At 44.2% G+C, this 20,547-nt stretch overlaps 1 protein-coding gene across 3 annotated transcripts in view; it reads left to right on the forward strand.

The window, feature by feature from the left end:
• The window catches only part of acsf3 (acyl-CoA synthetase family member 3), a 77,643-nt gene that overhangs the window by 24,485 nt on the left and 32,611 nt on the right, over window positions 1-20,547 (forward strand). For all 3 annotated transcript variants that reach the window (XR_010000521.1, XM_062961505.1, XM_062961504.1), the window contains exon 7: window positions 20,395-20,521. Coding sequence is in view for 2 of the 3 variants with exons in the window: in XM_062961505.1 (XP_062817575.1) it covers window positions 20,395-20,521 (127 nt within the window). In the remaining variant the exon portion in view is untranslated. The remainder of the gene's footprint in view (window positions 1-20,394; window positions 20,522-20,547) is intronic.

Genomic DNA, 20,547 nt, shown 5'->3' on the forward strand with positions numbered 1-20,547 from the left:
AATTTGGTATTTTGGAAGTCTTCCATTCATACTTTGAAGCTGACTTGATGGCAAGAAATCAAGAAAATAGGGAGGACCACAACATGGGTGGACAATCAAAGAAGCCATGGATGCCTGGAGCTGATATCTCGGATGTCTTCCATTCATGAGTTGAAGCTGGCTTGATGGTAGTGAAGTAGAAAAAGAAGAAGACCACAACATGGATGGACAATCAAGAAAGCCATGGACATCTGGAGATGTGATCTTGGAGGTCTTCCATTCATGAATTGAAGCTGGGTTGATGGCAATGAAGTAGAAAACTGCGACATGGACGGTCAATCAAGAAAGCCATGGACACCTAAAATTGATGTTTTGGATGTCTTCCATTCATGAGTTAAAGCTGGCTTGATGGCAGTGAAGTAGAAAAAGAAGAAGACCGCAACATGGACGGACAATAAAGAAAGCCATGGACGCCTAGAGTTGTTATCTTGGAGGTCTGCAACATCTATGGAAGAAGACTGCAACATCTATGGACAATCAAGGAAACCATGGATGCCTGGAGTTGTTATCTTGGATGTCTTCCACTCATGACCTGAAACTGGTTTGATGGTAATGAAGTAGAAAACGAAGAAGACGGCAGCATGGACGCACAATCAAGGAAGCCATGGATGCCTGGAGTTGTTATCTTGGGAGTCTTCCATTCATGGGTTGAAGCTGGCTTAATGGCAGTGAAGTAGAAAAAGAAGACTGCAACATGGACGGACAATAAAGAAAGCCATGGATGCCTGGAGTTGGTATCTTGGACGTCTTCCATTCATGAGTTGAAGCTAGTTTGATGGCAATGAAGTAGAAAAAGAAGACTGCAACATGGTTGGACAATCAAGGAATCCATGGGCGCCTGGAGTTGGTATCTTTGGAGGTCTTCCACTCATGAGTTGAAGTTGTCTTCATGAAAATGAAGTAAGGAAAGCCATGGACGCCTGGAGTTGGTATCTCTGGAGGTCTTCCACTCATGAATTGAAGTTGTCTTCATGAAAATGAAGCAAGGAAAGCCATGGACGCCTGGAGTTGGTATCTTGGGAGGTTTTCCACTCATGAGTTGAAGTTGTCTTCATGAAAATGAAGTAAGAAAAGCCATGGAGGCCTGGAGTTGTTATCTTGGATATCTTCCACTCATGAGTTGAAGTTTGTTTGATGGCAATGAAGTAGAAAACAAAGAAGACCGCAACCTCTACGGACAATCAAGGAAGCCATGGGTGCCTGGAGTTGGTATCATTTGTGAGTTGTCTTCATGACAATGAAGTAGGAAAGGAGGCTTCCCAGAATTAGCATCTTGGAGTTCTTCCATTCATCGGTCAAGTTGACCTGGTGGCAATGAAGGAGGAGAAAAGGAAGACCAAAACATCAAGGAAGGCACACGTTCTTGGAGCTGAAATCTTGGAGGCCTTGCATTCATGAATCGAAGCTGGTTTGATGGCAATGAGCAAAGTGACTTCACGGTGATGCAAGATGGTATGGGCAAACTTTGGCCCTCCAGGTGTTTTGGACTTCAACTCCCACAATTCCTAACAGCCTACCGGCTGTTAGGAATTGTGGGAGTTGAAGTCCAAAACACCTGGAGGGCCGAAGTTTGCCTATACCTGCTCTAAACTTTGTGCGACCCACATGGATGCTCCTCTGACCAATGTCCAGGGTCCTCTGGACCCATAACCTCCTGCCAGATGGAGCATTTATTTTGGCAAAGCACGAAGCAAGGGTCTCATTGGGAAGCCCACGGATCCCAGGCATCAGGTAGCAATAAACTTTTTAATCGCAGCCACTTCTGTCGGTAGTAAAGCGCTCGGCAGCCGCGGCCCATTACCCATCTCCTTGGCAACCTGGTCCCACGTACCCATTTGTAATTAAAAATCCCCCCATCCGCTCTCTTTCGCTCGCATTATCTGGGCTCCGGGCGGCGTGTCCTGCAGCAAACTACAGAAGGCAACCGGGAAGACGCTGCGCCATTGGGCTCCTGCCGGAGACGGAGGCAGAATCCGGCTCCTTGGGGAGCGAAGGAAGAAAACAGGCAAAGGGAGGGAGAGAAAGAAAGAAAGAGTCACCCAAGGCCCCGACTGTAATCTGCAAGAGACACATTTCACATCTGGCTCTGCGGCGGCAACTTTTCATAAAAGGGAGGCCGAGAATAATGCGATCAATTTGCTTCCCATTTTTGGGGAGGTTTCCTACTTTTATGAAAAGAGAAAAAAGGGAGAGGAAGAATGAAAGAGAGAGTGAGAGGGATTGGAAATGATTTCTATCAAATCATTCTGGAATAAATTAAGTATTTACACAGATGAGACTTATTTGAGATGTGAGAGATGTATTTATTTGTGTCAGGAGTGACCTGAGAAACTGCAAGTCACTTCTGGTGTGAGAGAATTGGCCATCTGCAAGGACATAATAATAATAATAATAATAATAATAATAATAATAATAATAATAATAATAATAATAATGATAATAATGGTGGTATCGGAGCATTGGGTGCCATGCCAAAAGATCTCAGCCAGCATTTGGAAACAATAGACATTGACAAAATCACGGTCTGCCAACTGCAAAAGGCCACCCTACTGGGATCTGCACGCATCATCCGAAAATACATCACACAGTCCTAGACACTTGGGAAGTGTTCGACTTGTGATTTTGTGATACGAAATCCAGCATATCTATCTTGTTTGCTGTATCATACAATAAAATAATAATAATGATGATGTGTGATGTGCACACTGGGTGCCGTGCCAAAAGATCTCAGCCGGCATTTGGAAACAATAGACATTGACAAAATCACGATCTGCCAACTGCAAAAGGCCACCCTGCTGCGATCTGTGCGCATCATCCGAAAATACATCACACAGTCCTAGACACTTGGGAAGTGTTCGACTTGTGATTTTGTGATACGAAATCCAGCATATCTATCTTGTTTGCTGTGTCACAATAAAATAATAATAATAAGTGTCCGACGTGTGATCCAATACAAAAGCCAGCAGAGTGTCTCATCTTATTGTATTTTTAATAATACCGTATATACTCGAGTACAAGCTGACCCAAATATAAGCCGAGGCACCTAATTTTATCACAAAAACTTATTGACTCGAGTATAAGACGAGGGTGGGAAATGCAGCAGCTATGGGTCAATTTCAAAAATAAAAATAGATATTAATAAAATTGCATTATTTGAGGCATCAGTAGGTTAAATGTTTTTGAATAATTATATAAAACTGTAATTTAAGATAATAATAAGACTTTAATAAGATAAGACTGTCCAACTCTGAATACCTATATATAAGCTGACCGGAATAGAAGCCGGCCAGGGCTGAAAAACTAGGTTTATACTAGAGTATATAATAATAATAATAATAATAATAATAATAAGAAGAAGAAGAAGAAGAAGAAGAAGAAGAAGTGTCCGACATGTGATCCAATACAACAGCCAGCAGAGTGTCTGCTGTGGACTCAACTTATTGTGTTTTTAATAATAATAATAATAATAATAATAATAATAATAATAATAATAATAATAATAACTTTATTTTTATACCCCGCCTTTATCTCTCCAAAGAGACTTGGAGCGGCTTACATGGGGCCATGCCTGGGTAAATTACATTCATCAGAAAAATAAAAACACATCACATAAAATGCAATTATACTCATTAAACTTTAAAAAACTGTGATATCAATTAAAAACCTGAACAAAGATTATAAAAACGAACTGGGCCAAAGTGCATGGAGAGTATATTGCCCAGGGTGTATGTTGCCCAGAGTGTTTTGATGTTTTACCATCCTCGTGGAAGGCTTCTCTCATGTCCTCACATGGGGAGCTGGAGCTGACAGAGGGAGCTCCTCCGTGCTCTCCCAAGATTAAAACTGGCAACCTTCAGGTCAGCAACCCAACCTTCAAGTCAGCAGTCCTGCCGGCACAAGGGTTTAACCCATTGAGCTACCGGGGGCTCCGCAATGTGTTGTATTAGAAATCCAAAAAAGTGAAGGATCCCAGACTTTTGCAAGCTAAATATAGACAGATACAGGGAGAGATTTAGGTGGGTAAATATATGAAACAATGCTCAAGGAGTGGAAAAAAATGTCATTTCACCACAATCAGGGTGCTGGAGAGAGATGAAATGACCCAGAAATTCCCGAGCCCCATTTAAATCATTGTCTATTCGGTTTTAAAGAGGTGATAAATTTTAATTCCCTCGCATGTCTCGGAGACAGAGAGAGATCAGAAGAGGAGCTGCTATGCCGGGAAATCAAAACCCGCACATTCCTATAATGACCTCTTTTTATTTTATTTACTATTGATGTGGTTTTGCATTACGTCTGTGCATTTTACAAAGAAATGTTCCAGAAGCATTCTCTCCTGGCGTTTCGCCCACATCTATGGCAGGCATCCTCAGAGGTTGTGAGGTCTGTTGGGGTTTATATATCTGTGGAAGGTGCCCAGGGTAGGAGAAAGAATCTGGGGCCGAAATTTGCCCATGCGTGATGTAAAAGATACCCTTTATTTGCTATTAGTAGATCTGTCCAAGTTGCTGAATGCAGTTGAATTGGTTTTTTCTGGAGCTCTCCAAGGTACTGAACCTGTTTTGTGACTCGATTAGATGCTTCCTATAATAAAGGCCCCGGTGGCACAGCGTGTTAAAGTGCTGAGCTGCTGAACTTGAGGACCAAAAAGTCGCAGGTTCAAATCCAAGGAGCGGAGTGAGCTCCCACTGTTAGCCCCAGCTTCTGCCAACCTAGCAGTTCAAAAACATGCAAATATGAGTAGATCAATAGGTACTGCTCTGGCGGGAAGGTGGCAGCGCTCCATGCAGTCATGCCATTGGCCACATGACCTTGGACGAGTCTCTGGACAATGCCAGCTCTTTGGCTTAGAAATGGAGATGAGCACCAACCCCCAAAATGTGAGTAGATCAATAGGTTCTGCTCCCGCGGGAAGGTGACGGCACTCCATGCAGTCATGCTTATGGCCACATGACCTTGGAGATGTCTACGGACAATGTCAGCTCTTTGGCTTAGAAATGGAGATGAGCACCAACCCCCAGAGTGTGAGTAGATCAATAGGTACCACTCCGGCGGGAAGGTGACGGCACTCCATGCAGTCATGCCAGTGGCCACATGACCTTGGAGGTGTCTACGGACAACACTGGCTCTTTGGCTTAGAAATGGAGATGAGCACCAACCCCCAGAGTGTGAGTAGATCAATAGGTACCGCTCTGGCAGGAAGGTGACGGCACTCCATGCAGTCATGCCAGTGGCCACATGACCTTGGAGGTGTCTATGGACACCGGGTTTCTGATATTCACTCCTTGCAGTTTGACCCAGTTCGTTTTTGTCAACGACTGTTCTGATTTTATGTCTATACTATTGTCTCTGTTTTATTTGTACTATGTTTTTGTGCATAATTATGTTTTTATTTTGACCTATTTTTATCTTCTGATGATGTATTTTATTAATGTATGTATTTTATTCTGTTTTATTGTAACTGTTTGGGCTTGGCCCCATGTTAGCTGCCCTGAGTCCATTCGGGGAGATGGAGGCAGGATACAATAATAATAATAATAATAATAATAATAATAATAATAATAATAATAATAATAATAATAATAGTGATCAATTGCAACACTCACACTTGCCTCAAACAGACAAGAGTTCATTCTCTCGCCCTGGACAGATATATAAACCTCACTTGCCTAGTTTCCAACAGATCTCACAACCTCTGAGGATGCCTGCCATAGATGTGGGCGAAACGTCAGGAGAGAATGCTTCTGGGGCATGGCCAGACAGCCCGGAAAACTCACAACAACCTAGTGATTCTGGCCACGAAAGCCTTCGACGACACATTCTCACTTGCTTAGTTTCCAACAAACTTCACAACCTGAAGATGCCTGCCATAGATGTGGGCGAAATGTCAGGAGAGAATGCTTCTGGAACATGGCCAGACAGCCCGGAAAACTCACAACAACCTAGTGATTCTGGCCACGAAAGCCTTCGACGACACATTCTCACTTGCTTAGTTTCCAACAAACTTCACAACCTGAGGATGCCTCCCATAGTTGTGGGTGAAACGTCAGGAGAGAATGCTTCTGGGACATGGCCAGACAGCCCGGAAAACTAACAACAAACTAGTGATTCTGGCCATGAAAGCCTTCGACAACACATTCTCACTTGCTTAGTTTCCATCACAACCTGAAGATGGCTGCCATAGATGTGGGTGAAACGTCAGGAGAGAATGCTTCTGGGACATGGCCAGACAGCCCGGAAAACTCACAACAACCTAGTGATTCTGGCCATGAAAGCCTTCGACAACACATTCTCACTTGCTTAGTTTCCAACAAACTTCACAACCTGAAGATGCCTGCCGTAGATGTGGGCAAAACATCAGGAGAGAATGCTTCTGGGACATGGCCAGACAGCCCGGAAAACTCACAACAATCTAGTGATTCTGGCCATGAAAGCCTTCGACAACACATTCTCACTTGCTTAGTTTCCAACAAACTTCACAACCTGAAGATGCCTGCCGTAGATGTGGGCAAAACATCAGGAGAGAATGCTTCTGGAACATGGCAATACAGCCCGGAAAACTCACAGCAACTCAGAATATTTGCTGCCCTCGTGACAACGAAGCCAGGGACACAATGGGGTTGAACTTGGCTCCTTCTCATACTATTCTCTTCTTATTCAAACAAAGTGAAACTCCAAAAAAAGAAGAAGAAATCACCCAAATTGAGAAGCATAGCCCTGCCATACAGCTGCAAAACCGTTTCATCTCCCAACGGCGCCCCATTGTTCCCTGTCTCGGAGCCTGTGCTTCTGCTATCTCTTTTCTTCCCTTTTTTAAGGGGGAAAGAGGGAAGGATGGCGTGGGAGCGGGCTTCGACAACAAACAAACAAACAAGAGGCAGGCAGACAATCCTCGCCATGCTTCAAGAGTTTGCCGGCTCCTGCCAGCTGGGAAGCTACAGCCTATGAAATATGCAACGCCGGGAACAAAGCGAGATGAAATATCCAGTGCCGGGGAAAGTATAAAAACAAGGAGAAGTGGAGGAAGGAACTAAAGAAAGAGAAAAAGAAAGAGAGTAACCCTTTCCGGCATGGAATGCTATGAAGGGGAAGATCTACGTGGAGGCAAAGGAGGTGCCAGCAAAGATGATGGAAACAAAGTTTTCAGGGCGTCAAGAAGTGAGGAAAGAACCTCCCCGGAAAACAGGAGCATGAAAGTGATGGATTTCCCAGGAAACTGATAAGATGAAAGAGAATAGACTTAGAAGAAATCCTCCCTTAATAAACAGGACATGTCGTGGGTTTCTGTGAGTTTTCCGGGCCATGTTCCAGAAGCATTCTCTCCTGATGTTTCACCCACATCTATGGCAGGCATCCTCAGAAGTTGTGAGGGCTCCTGGAAACTAGGCAAGTGGGGTTTATATATCTGTGGAAGGCATCCAGGGTAAGAGAAAGAATCTGGGGCTGACGTTTGCCCATGCGTGATGTAGATACCCTTTATTTGCTACCGTGTTTCCCCGAAAATAAGACAGTGTCTTATATTAATTTTTGCTCCCAAAGATGCGCTAGGTCTTATTTTCAGGGGATGTCTTATTTTTCCATGAAGAAGAATTCACATTTATTGTTGAACAAAAAAATGAACATTTATTATATACTGTACAGTAGTTGTGATCACAAACCAGCATAATGTGGGGCTGGGCTATGGCGCAAGCTGGTGAGCAGCCAGCTGCAATAAATCACTCTGACCAAGAGGTCATGAGTTCGAGGCCAGCCCGTGTCAGGGTGAGCACCTGACAATTAAAAATAAAAAATAGCCCCTGCTCATTGCTGACCTAGCAACCCGAAAGATAGTTGCATCTATCAAGTAGGAAATTAAGGTACCACTTATAAAGTGGGGAGGCTAATTTAACCAATTTACAACTCCATAAAAAAATCATCCAACCAACGTTGGAATGAGGAAGTGCCATCACAGTGGATGATGAAGCAGCTGCTCCCCCTGTGGCCGGAATTGAACATCCCCTCAGGAGATGGTTAAATTGCCTCTGCGTCTGTCTCTGTCTCGGTTCTATGTGTATATAGGCATTGAATGTTTGCCTTATATGTATACAATGTGATCCGCCCTGAGTCCCCTTCGGGGTGAGAAAGAAGGGCGGAATATAAATACTGTAAATAAATAAATAAATAACCAGACAAACTGTGAATCCTATCAAGAATTTCTTGTTACTACCACTATTTCCATGTACAACACTCTATGGTATGTACATTTACCAATCCCACATACTCTGGTGTTCTGTTTGTTGGGCATGCTTCCAAACAAAAACTTGGCTAGGTCTTACTTTCAAGGGAAGCCTTATATTTAGCAATTCAGCAAAACCTCTACTAGGTCTTATTTTCTGGGGATGTCTTATTTTAGGGGAAACAGGGTATAAGTAGGTCTGTCCAAGTTGCTGAATGCAGTCAAATTGGTTTTTCTGGAGCTCTCCAAGGTGCCGAAGCTGTTTCTTGAGTCAGTTACATGCTTCCTATGATAAAGGCCCCATTCTCTCTTGATATTTCACCCACATCTTTAACAGGCATCCTCTAAGGTTGTGAGGTCTGTTGGAAACTAGGCAGGTGGGGTTTATATATCTGTGGAACTAGGAGAGAATGCTTGTGAAACATGGCCATACAGCCTGGAAAAGTCATGGTGATTCTGGCCATGAAAGCCTTTGGCAACACATATCTATCTCTTTCTAGATAGATAAATGAATGTAGATAGATGGATGCATGCATCGATGGATGGATTTCAGTAAAGCCTTCAACAAGGTCCCCCATGACCTTCTGGCAAACAAGCTAGTCCAATGTGGGCTAGGCAGAACTACGGTTAGGTGGATCTGTAATTGGCTAAGCCAATGATGGGCAACCTTTTGTGCTTGGTGTGTCAAAATTCACCAAAAAACCTAGCATGACTTGGGTGGTGTGTCACTTTGAGAAAAAAAACCCCATAATTTCACAATATATAATTGTAATATATAACTGTATTTAATAAATCAAAAACAATTATTAGCATTATTTCCATGTACAACAATCTATGGTACCTCTTGCAGTTTCCATGCTGATTTCTCTCTATTGTAGTTTCAATGTAGCCATGAATAATATAATAATAATATAATAGTAATAATATAATAATATACTACTATAATAAGAGAATAATAATAGAATGATTATATATGTGTATGTATGTATGTATGTATGTAATGTGCATAATTCCCATGGAGTAAACAAGAAAACCACTGGACCAAATCACACCAAATTTGGCCACAAAAGACATTAGTCATCCAATCAATCTGCATGCGGCAGCGTGTCAGTAAAAATGGCTAGGCGTGTCAGTGCTGACACGCGTGTCATAGGTTGGCCATCACTGAGCTAAGCGAACGAACCCAAAGGGTGATTCTCACCAATGCATCTTCTTCATCCTGGAAAGAAGTCACGAGTGGAGTGCCGCAGGGTTCCGTCCTGGGCCTGGTTCTGTTCAGGATCTTTATCAACGACTTAGACAAAGGGTTAGAAGGCACGATGATCACATTTGCAGACAACACCAAATTGGGAGGGAGAGCCAACATTCCAGAAGAAAGGAACAGAATTCAAAACGATCTTGACAGACCAGAGAGCTGGGCCGAAACTAACAAAGTGAAGTTCAACAGGGACAAATGCAAGATTCTCCACTTTGGCAGAAAAAATGGAAATCAAAGATACAGAATGGGGGACGATGCCTGGCTTGACAGCAGTACATGTGAAAAAGACCTTGGAGTCCTTGTGGACAACAAGTTAAACATGAGCCTACAATGTGATGTGGCGGCGAAAAAAGCCAACGGGATTTTGGCCTTCATCAATACGAGTCTAGTGTCTAGATCCAGGGAAGTCATGCTACTCTCTATTCTGCCTTGGTCAGACCACACCTGGAATACTATGTCCCATTCGGTGCACCGCAATTGAAGGGAGATGTTGACAAGCTGGAATGTGTCCAGAGGAGGGCAACTAAAATGATCAAGGGTCTGGAGAACAAGCCCTGTGAGGAGCGGCTTAAAGAGCTGTTTAGCCTGCAGAAGGGAAGGCTGAGAGGAGACGTGATGATGGCCATGGATCAAGATGTGAGGGGAAGTCAGTGAGGGGGGAACAAGCTTGTTTTCTGCTGCCCTGAAGACTCGGACGCAATGGAGAAATGGCTTCAAACTACAGGAAAGGAGATTCCACCGGAACATCAGGAAGAACTTCCTCACTGTGAGAAGGGCTGTTCACCAGTGGAACTCTCTCCCCCAGACAGTGGTGGAGGCTCCTTCTTTGGAGGCTTTGAAGCAGAGGCTGGATGGCCATCTGTCAGGGCTGGTTTGAATATCATCTTCCTGCTTCTTGGTAGGGGGTTGGACTGGATGGCCCGTGAGGTCTCTTCCAACTCTACGATTCTATGATTTTATGATGGAATAAATGTGTGTGTGTTTGTATCTAGTAAAGAATGATGAGTAACAACAGATTGAGGAACATGCCATCCTCTCCCTCGCTGACTTTTATCTACGAAGGTTAATAACCTGAGGTTATTAACCCAGCACCATCCAAGACAGCACCCAGCACCATCCAAGACAGCCAAAGAACATCAGCAACAGGGAGCTTGGAGGAAAGGGCAGTGTTTGTCTGCTACAGGCTGCCTTTGACCTCAGCTCCTGGTGCCTGGCTCCTTGCAGACTCAGGCCCTGACTACCTGGCTGAAGCAAGGCCCAGCAGAAACACCTGCTGCTTCCAGAGGCTGGGACATAAAAGGAGAATGCTGGCATGGGCTCAGTCACCCAGCACCATCCAAGACAGCCAAAGAAGACCTTAAGATCATGATGGGAGGGAGGGGGAGGGGGGGCTAGTAGGGTGTATCTAGATGCTGTTTTAAGTTTTAATATATCAATGGTTTTAAATTGTGTTTATATGTTTATTGTTTCTATTTTATGTTTTTTTATTTTCTTTGTATAATGAGGCATTGAATTTTTGCCTAAATGTATATTGTATGCCGCTCTGAGTCCCCTACGGGGTGAGAAGAGCGGGATAGAAATGAAGATGATGATGATGATGATGATGATGAGGTTAATAACCGCCGAAGCCAAAGAACCACGGAGTCCAAGTCGGAAGCTGGGGACGGTGCCAAGGTTCACACGAAATGAGGCAAAGTGGGAGAGAAGGGCGAAGAGAGAAAGTCAGCAAACTTCTCGCTAAGTAGCACATCGATCTCAGGGCTGTGCCAGAAACACGCTTTGCAAATTGCACCAGGCCTGTTGGGCTGCCAGGCATCGCTTTCCGACTGGAGAGAAGGCTCTCCACAGAGTTTCCCCTCTTTTTCTTCGGAGGTCCAGATCGGATGAGGAAAGCGGTCAGGTCCACTGAGAACTGTCAGAAACCAAGCCCAGATGAGTTAGGATCAATGAGGATATTTGTTTTTAAAGAGATTGTTAGTGGTGAACAGTACGGATTTGAATAGGACCTATCCCTTCTAGGAATGTTGCTTCAATGAAAAGAGATGTTATCTATCTATATATCTATCTTATCCAACGTAAACGGGCCGACAGAACATTGGATAAGCGAATATGTTGGATAATAAGGAGAGATTAAGGAAAAGCCTATTAAATATCAAATTAGGTTATAATTTTACAAATTAAGCACCAGAACATCATGTTATACAACAAATTTGGCAGAAAAAGTAGTTCAATACACAGTAATGCTATGTAGTAATTACTGTATTTACGAATTTAGCACCAAAATATCACGATATAGTGAAAACATTGACTACAAAAATGCGTTGGATAATCCGGAATGTTGGATAAGCAAGTGTTGGATAAGTGAGACTCTACTGTATATATAAATGTAATGTGCATAATTCCCATGGAGTAAATAACAAAACCACTGGACCAAATCACACCAAATTTGGCCACAAAAGACATAGTCATCCAATCTAGGTCTTTCCATCAAACCCCCCCCCCCCCCAAAACCAAAAATTACTAACCATGCATGTGCAGGGCCCCCCAGGAAACTTAGTGATGTTAGCCAGGTGGGCGGGGTTTCAATTACCACCTCGCGCTGACAGCGAGTTGTTGTTGTTGTTGTTATTATTATTATTTTATCATGACATAGCGAACAAGATAGATATGCTGGATTTCATATCACAAAATCACAAGTCAAACACTTCCCAAGTGTCTAGGACTGTGTGATGTATTTTCGGATGATGCGCGCAGATCCCAGCAGGGTGGCCTTTTGCAGCTGGCAGATCGTAATTTTGTCAATGTCTATTGTTTCCAAATGCCGGCTGAGATCTTTTGGCACGGCACCCAGTGTGCCCATCACCACCGGGACCACCTGTACTGGTTTCTGCCAGAGTCTTTGAAGTTCAATCTTGAGGTCCTGATAGCAGCTGAGTTTTGCCTGTTGTTTTTCGTCAATGCGACTGTCACCTGGGATGGCGACATCAATGATCCAAACCTTTTTCTTTTCCACAACTGTGATGTCTGGTGTGTTGTGTTCCAGAACTTTGTCAGTCTGGATTCGGAAGTCCCACAGTATCTTTGCGTGCACATTTTCCAAGGTTTGCAGGTTTGTGATCCCACCAGTTCTTTGCTGTTGGGAGGTGGTACTTGAGGCATAAGTTCCAATGAATCATTTGGGCCACATAGTTGTGCCTCTGTTTGTAGTCTGTCTGTGCAATTTTCTTACAGCAGCTGAGGATATGATCAATGGTTTCGTCGGTTTCCTTGCACAGTCTGCATTTTGGGTCATCAGCTGATTTTTCGATCTTGGCCTTAATTGCATTTATTATTATTATTATTATTATTATTATTATTATTATTATTATTATTATTATTATTATTGGAAACACAAGAGGTTGAGTCCACAGCAGACACTCTGCTGGTTGTTGTATTGGATCACAAGTCGGACACTTCCCAAGTGTCTAAGACTGTGTGATATATCGGCCAATAATGCGTGCAGATCCCAGTAAGGTGTTCTTCTGCAGCTGTCAGTGCCAATTGTGTTTAAGTGCAGGCCAAAGTCGTCTTCTTCTTCTTCTTCTTCTTCTTCTTCTTCTTCTTCTTATTATTATTATTATTATTATTATTATTATTATTATTATTGCTTTGCCCAGAACTGGACACCATATTATTCCAGGCGAGGTCTAATAAAAGCGGAAGAGAGTGGGACTATGACATCTATTGATCTAGACAGCGGTCTCCAATGGATGCAGTCTAGAATCTCATTGGCTTTTTTCGCTGCCACATCACGATGTTGGCTCATGTTCCGCATGTGGTCCACTATGACTTCTAGAACTTTTCCCCATGGATTCACCTACCTCCAGAGAACACTGAATTAATATGTGTTTTTTGATGGTCTTTGGCAACCCCTCTGACCTAGGTTGAGAAACATTGCACGTGTTGTAGTTCAGCTTGAGCCTGAGTTTGGGCCCATTCAGCTAGTAATTGTCCCTGCACCTGCTTTGCCAGAGGATTCTGGGTTTGGGCCTGAGATGCAGCCAGAGTCTGTTCCAGTGGATTCTGGGACCAGAGACAGAATGGTTGCAAGTAGGCATTTGAACCACATTCACCAGGTGCCAGATGGACAATCTGGTTTGGAGGAGAATGATGTATTTGACAGAAGGGAGGTGATCACTCACAGAAGAAGGGAACGTGAATGTTTACGAAGAAGTAAACGACTGCTTTTGAAGCAACTAATGAGTAGTTTTCTCATGAAAGAAAGAGTTTTTCATGGAAGGAAAACCTTGGATTTTCTTTAAATGCCTGGTCCTTTCTCTACACGGCAGAGGTGCCAACTTTGCAATTCGAGAGAGAAAGATCTTTGCTCCGTGTTCTTATATGCTTTGCAGCCGTGGATTTTGATTCAAGTTCCTGCCTTGTTTTTGCCTTTGAATCCAGTTGAATGCTCCTGTGACTTTGCCATGTGGGTTTCGAATACCTTGGATTATATTGGAATTTGATCCTGCCTTCTAGCCTGGTTTCCTGTGGTTTCCAGATTATGTCATGCCTTGGAATTGAATCTTGTTTGGACTATTCTTGATACTTCTTGTGGGACTGAGTTCGAGTTCTTGTTTGGACTATGATACTTGAGTGACTTTCTTAGACTTTTGCTTAAAGACTTTCAAGTACACTGCTCTTATGGATTTAACCCATTTTATTGACTCTGTAACACTCCTAAGCTGCATGAACACTGGGAACCAACACAGAAGCCAATAACAATATAATATCTTTATTAAAGCAATTAAAGTTCCAAATGAAAATAAGCAGTAAGGTAGAAGTAGCAATTGACCTTCCAGGAAAGATCAATTTTAGTCCAATAATATAAAGTCTTATGTCCGGTATTAGAGTTCAAAAATCCAAAATCCGAAACACACTCAAACTCCGTCTGAGTTTTGAATGGAGAAAAGAGCAAGGAGCAAGAAGAGTCCTTTAGAAGAAATGTTCCAAACAGGGATTCAAGGCAAGGCAAACTGGAAGTTGAAACCTAGTCCCAACATGGCAAGAAGGTAAACCATCACCCGGTCTACTCCAGAGTAAGCGCACCGTCAGGCCACTTGGAAATCAGGAACCAGAGGCGACGATGCTTCTTAATCCAAAGTTAAGTTGACACCACACAGAAGATTCTCAGCGCACTACTTTTAATGAAGTTCATAGCTCCCCCAAAACAGGTTTTAAACTCCCCAAAACTTCCCAAGAGAACTGAGCCTCCAAAACATCATGCCAGGTCCCTGCCTCCCTAATTCTTCCCAAGAGAACTGGGTTCAGCCACAATCGCCTCACTCTGCTAATCTGGCACTTCTTCTTAAACTTTGCCTTTGGGAGCGGTCTGTTTTCAAGAAAGCCCTTCTATCAAACAGTAACCCTCCGGAGAGCCGGGAAGAGCCGGCACCTTCTCAAGGGCGTCCCTAATTGGCTCTGGCACGGAAATGTCAACAGGAGGCATCTGGATAGGAATTGAATCTTGCTCACTTGGGAAAAAACCCAAGTCCTCTTTAGTTTGGTCAGCAATGGCTGCGGGGTCAGGGGCCAAAGGTGCCTGAGACATCACAGACTCTGAACATTATTTGCTTGTGCTTACTTATAATCTTCAATAAGTAAGTAAGTAAGTAAGTAAAAGTTTATTTGTATACCGCCCTCTCTCCCAAAAGGGACTCAGGGCGGGTCCAATATAAAATCAGCATAAAACATTGTACAATAAAACACTGAAAACACTATAAAACGCTATAAGAATTAGAAACGAAAACAAAACATAACAATTGACTAAAACAATCACATAAGCAGAAGGAATATAATCACTCAAATAACATGAATCTGCAAAGAAAGAGGGGAAAAAAAGACCACTGGGATGGAGGAGAGGATGGCCTGGAGGGACCACAAGAACTAAAATGCAATGTGATATTCTAAGATGCTTTGGGGCAGAGGAATAAAGTGCAGTGTTTCAAGTCAAAGAGGTGGCCTGTGCAACTACTATAGCTATGGGCTCGGTTATCCAAAGGCGCAGCAGAAGAGCCAGGTTTTAAGCAGCTTTTTGAAGGAAGCCAGGGTGGGTGCTTGCCGGATCTCCTCCGGAAGGGAATTCCAGATCCGGGGAGCAACAATAGAAAAGGCCTGCTCCCTCGTCCCCGCCAACCGAGCCTGGGATGGTGGCGGGAGCGAAAGAAGTGCCCTACCGGATGAACGAAGAGGACGAGTGGGTTCATAGCATAATAAACAGCCTGTTTGCTTATATTCTGGGCTCCAGTGTGGTTTCAAGGTGCCTATGCAGCCTAGGGATGCAACAGTATTAGAGTGTATTGTACTGCCCTGTAGTACAACACAATCCAGTTTTGTTGAAGGGTTTTTGAGTGAGAACTGCCTCTCTTCTCTCCGGCCATCCTCTCTTGCCATTGTTGGAAAGGGCTAATGTATCCCGCATGGTTGCGTGTGCGAATAAGCGTGCCCGGCGTGCCCCGCTGTGTGGCAAATGCTGCCTGGCTAGTGCCGAGACGGCATCAAAACCAGGAGGGGGGCCTTGCTTAAGAGCCTCCTACTGCTTTTTTTCCCTCTCTCGCTCTGATTAGAAATTGTTTATTCAGATTTCTGTTAAGCAAATGGATTAATAAAATAACTCATTTATGCAGACAGGAGCCATTGCATCTCTCTCTCTTCCCCCCAAATTAAAAAAAAAAACACAACCTGCCACAAAGAAGAAGAAACTTCCCTAGCATTCCTTAAGTACTTTGATTCAGGTAATCATTTAATTGCAAATATAAAAGCAGCAGGGCCAACCCTTTGCATTTCTAACCAGTGCCAGGCGGTGATGATGGCGGGAGTGGGAATACGCCATTCTGGAAAGGCTTCTTTAAAATTTAAATTTTATGGGTCTTTTTTCCCCTCCCTCCGCTCTGCCGCCGCCGGTGATCTTGGAGAGCACAGCTGGCGCGTTTACAACCGTGTCCCACTAGAAAGATTAACATTAGAGGGGGGGAAAAAACAACTTTTGCTGCTTCGGTTGGCTTTTTTGTTCCTCGTGTTCCTCCTCCTTGGTGCTTTCCACAAAACGGTGCCAAAGTCGGACTCTCTTCTCTATAGAAGAAGGGCATGGTCTGGTCAGTGCCCAGTGTTTTCATGTTTACGGATATTGAGGCCTGAGGCAACTTGAAAAGACACAACAAACGATTGAGGCCACAATTTGAGGCCCCAAAGCAAAGCCTTCTCAGGATAGTAGAAAGTAGAGATGTGCACAAAAATGTTTCTGTTGTTTCTTTCGTGCTATCGTTTCATTTCGACCATTCGTCTGTATAAAACGAATGATGGCATTTTCGTAGGAAACGAGAGACGACACGAAAATGAAAGCTGCACTGTGATTGTGCTTGCTTTTGTTTCCATTCATTTCCGCCCCGTAACAATAAGCAAGTACTGACAGAGGGCTGCTTTCCCATTACAGCTCATGTGTACCAATGGGTGTTAATAATAATATTAATGTATATTTATTAATAACAATAGCTACTCTGGGAATCTAAGCTGGGTTTGGAGAGGAATGTCTCCGCATTATATCTGATGTGTGTCAATGGGTGTTAATAATAATATTAAGATAAACGATAGCTACTTTGGGAATCTAAGCTGAGTCTGGGAGAGGAATGCCTCCGCATTACATCTGATGTGTGCCAATGGGTGTTAATAATAATATTAAGATATATATATTAATAACGATAGCTTCTCTGGGAATCTAATCTGAGTCGGAGAGAGGAATGCCTCCGCATTACATCTGATGTGTGCCAATGGGTGTTAATAATAATATTAATATATATTTATTAATAACAATAGCTACTTTGGGAATGTAAGCCGAGTCTGGGAGAGGCAATGCCTCCGCATTACATCTGATGTGTGCCAATGGGTGTATATGTGTATGTGTAGATAGATAGATAGATAGATAGCTACTCTGGGAATCTGAGTGCCTTCCTGCCTGACAGAAGGGGGTTGGGTTGCTGTGAGTTTTCTGGGCTGTATGGCCATATTCCATAAGCATTTTTTCCGGAAGTTTTATTTATTTATTTATTTATTTACAGCATTTATATTCTGCCCTTCTCACCCCGAAGGGGACTCAGGGCGGATCACATTACACATATAGGCAAACATTCAATGCCTTTTAACATAGAACAAAGACAAGACAAACATAGGCTCCGAGCGGGCCTCGAACTCATGACCTCCTGGTCAGAGTGATTCATTGCAGTGATTCATTACAGTTGCTCTCCAGCCTGTGCCACAGCTTTCATCTGTGAATCATAGAATCATAGAATCATAGAATAGTAGAGTTGGAAGAGACCACATGGGCCATCCAGTCCAACCCCCTGCTAAGAAGCAGGAAATCGCATTCAAAGCACCCCCGACAGATGGCCATCCAGCCTCTGCTTAAAAGCCTCCAAAGAAGGAGCCTCCACCACGGCCCCGGGGAGAGTTCCACTGTCGAACAGCTCTCACAGTGAGGAAGTTCTTCCTGATGTTCAGGTGGAATCTCCTTTCCTGTAGTTTGAAGCCATTGTCCCGTGTCCTAGTCTGCAGGGCAGCAGAAAACAAGCTCCCTCCCTCCTCCCTATGAATTCCCCTCACGTATTTGTACATGGCTATCATGTCTCCTCTCTGCCTTCTCTTCTGCAGGCTAAACATGCCCAGCTCTTTAAGCCGCTCCTCATAGGGCTTGTTCTCCAGACCCTTAATCATTTTAGTCGCCCTCCTCTGGACGCTTTCCAGCTTGTCAACATCTCCCTTCAACTGTGGTGCCCAAAATTGGACACAGTGTGATTCCAGGTGTGGTCTGACCAAGGCAGAATAGAAAGAGGGGGAGCATAACTTCCCTGGATCTAGACGCTATTCCCCTATTGATGCAGGCATCAATGTGGCAGGCATACTCAGTGGTTGAGAGGTATGTATCCTCTGGGGATGCCTGCCATAGATGCAGGTGAAACATCAGGAGAAAATGCTTCTGGAACATAGCCATACAGCTCGGAAAACTCACAGCAACGCAGTGTTTTCAGCCATGAAAGCCTTCGACAACACATAGAAGGGGGTTGGACTGGATGGCCTTTGGGATCTCTTCCAACTCTAAAGTTCTAGGTCAAAAATATGATAGTCATTTTGTGGTATCCCTGAAATGTCATGTAGTCCAAATGTCATTTAGCTCTTGCCACACGGAGGCCTAAGGCCCGACTTATCCTCGAAATGACCCTTTTAATGCTCCGTCTTCTACAGGAATGGAGAAATGGTGGGCCCACCTTGCCTGCCTGCTAATAGAGAGGTAAAAAGGGGGAAGCATTGCAAATATGCATTTTATAATCGCACGGATTTCTCCCTTCAGAGGGTTTATTACAAGCTTTTTATTTCCATGCGTGGCAAATGTAATCTTATCTGGCTCGCCGGCTGGCCCTGCGCTTGGATCCGGCAAGCTATCAAACGCCAGCCTTCCAGGGCAACGCCACTGCGCCTGCATGTTAAAGTTGCTCGAACGCATTAAAAGCAGCTGAAACGTGCATTAAAATATGGCACCGGGAGAATAGGGTATCTCTGCAATTAGCCATCTGATGCTTTCAGCAGCTGCTTGGAAGTTGGATCCGGCGCGGCAACAGAAAGGGAAGACCTTGGAGATTTTCGCAAGAAGAAAAGAGAGGTTGCTATGCTCTTGCTGGAAACAACTTCCATTTATATTATGAGGTGGTGTGTTAACATCGATGCTGTCTTTATTAGAGTGCAATAGGTGGACAGGTGTCACCCAGATGCTTCTCTTATCCTGCATTTCAACACAGTTCGATCCCAGCTGATAAGACGCCGGAGTCGTCCGCTCGCTCTCTCTCCGGGCACCGAACCAGCACCTTGGTGAGCTCACCGAGCAAAATCCTATTAAGATAACGTCACCGGCTTTGTGTTTTTACTGTTTGCAAGCTGGCAGCGGAGTCGAGAAATGGCACAACGGGGAGGCGCCTGATAAGGAAGACGGTTGAGCCTCTGCCAGGATCCCAAGGAATTTGGAGCCCGCCCAATTTGGAGCGTGCGAGTCACATTCCCTTTGCTCTCTCACGGCGTGCATCGGAGAACTCTCATCCACCTGGGTGGGAATTAACACCACCGTCCGCCCCACCGTTATCCCAAGAGAGGCAATATTTTGCATTATTTCATAGAAAACTAGAGTCGGAAGAGGCCCCCAGAGTCCATCCAGTCCAACCCCATTCTTCCAGAAAGGAAGACACAATCGCATTGTCTTTTTAAGCTGCTGCATCACAGTGTTGGCTCATGCTTAGCTTACGTAAGGGATCCCCAGCGTCCATCCAATCCAACCCCATTCTTCCAGGAACGAAGACACAATCACATTGTCTTTTTAAGCTGCTGCATCACAGTGTTGGCTCATGTTTAGCTTGTGGAAGGGACCCCCAGAGTCCATCCAGTCCAACCCCATTCTTCCAGGAAGGAAGACTCAATTGCATTGTCTTTTTAAGCTGCTGCATCACAGTGTTGGCTCATGTTTAGCATGTGGAAGGGACCCCCAGAGTCCATCCAATCCAACCCCATTCTTCCAGGAAGGAAGACACAATCGCATTGTCTTTTTAAGCTGCTGCATCACAGTGTTGGCTCATGTTTAGCTTACGTAAGGGATCCCCAGAGTCCATCCAATCCAACCCCATTCTTCCAGGAAGGAAGACTCAATCGCATTGTCTTTTTAAGCTGCTGCATCACAGTGTTGGCTCATGTTTAGCCTACGTAAGGGATCCCCAGAGTCCATCCAGTCCAACCACATTCTGCCAGGAAGGAAGACACAATTGCATTGAGTTGTGCTGGCGGATTACATGATGGCTCTTCTTTTTCCTCCCAGGTGACTCCCGGTTTGGAGGACAAGGAAGGGGAGCTCTTTGTGAAGGGGCCGACAGTGTTTCGGGAATACTGGAACAAACCCACGGAGACCAAGGATGCTTTTACTCCCGACGGCTGGTTCAAAACAGGTATCTGCTCCAGGTTGATAGCGGAA

The sequence above is a fragment of the Anolis carolinensis genome, unplaced genomic scaffold, assembly GCF_035594765.1.
Source record: "Anolis carolinensis isolate JA03-04 unplaced genomic scaffold, rAnoCar3.1.pri scaffold_9, whole genome shotgun sequence".
In the NCBI taxonomy this organism is placed as follows: Eukaryota; Metazoa; Chordata; class Lepidosauria; order Squamata; family Dactyloidae; genus Anolis; species Anolis carolinensis.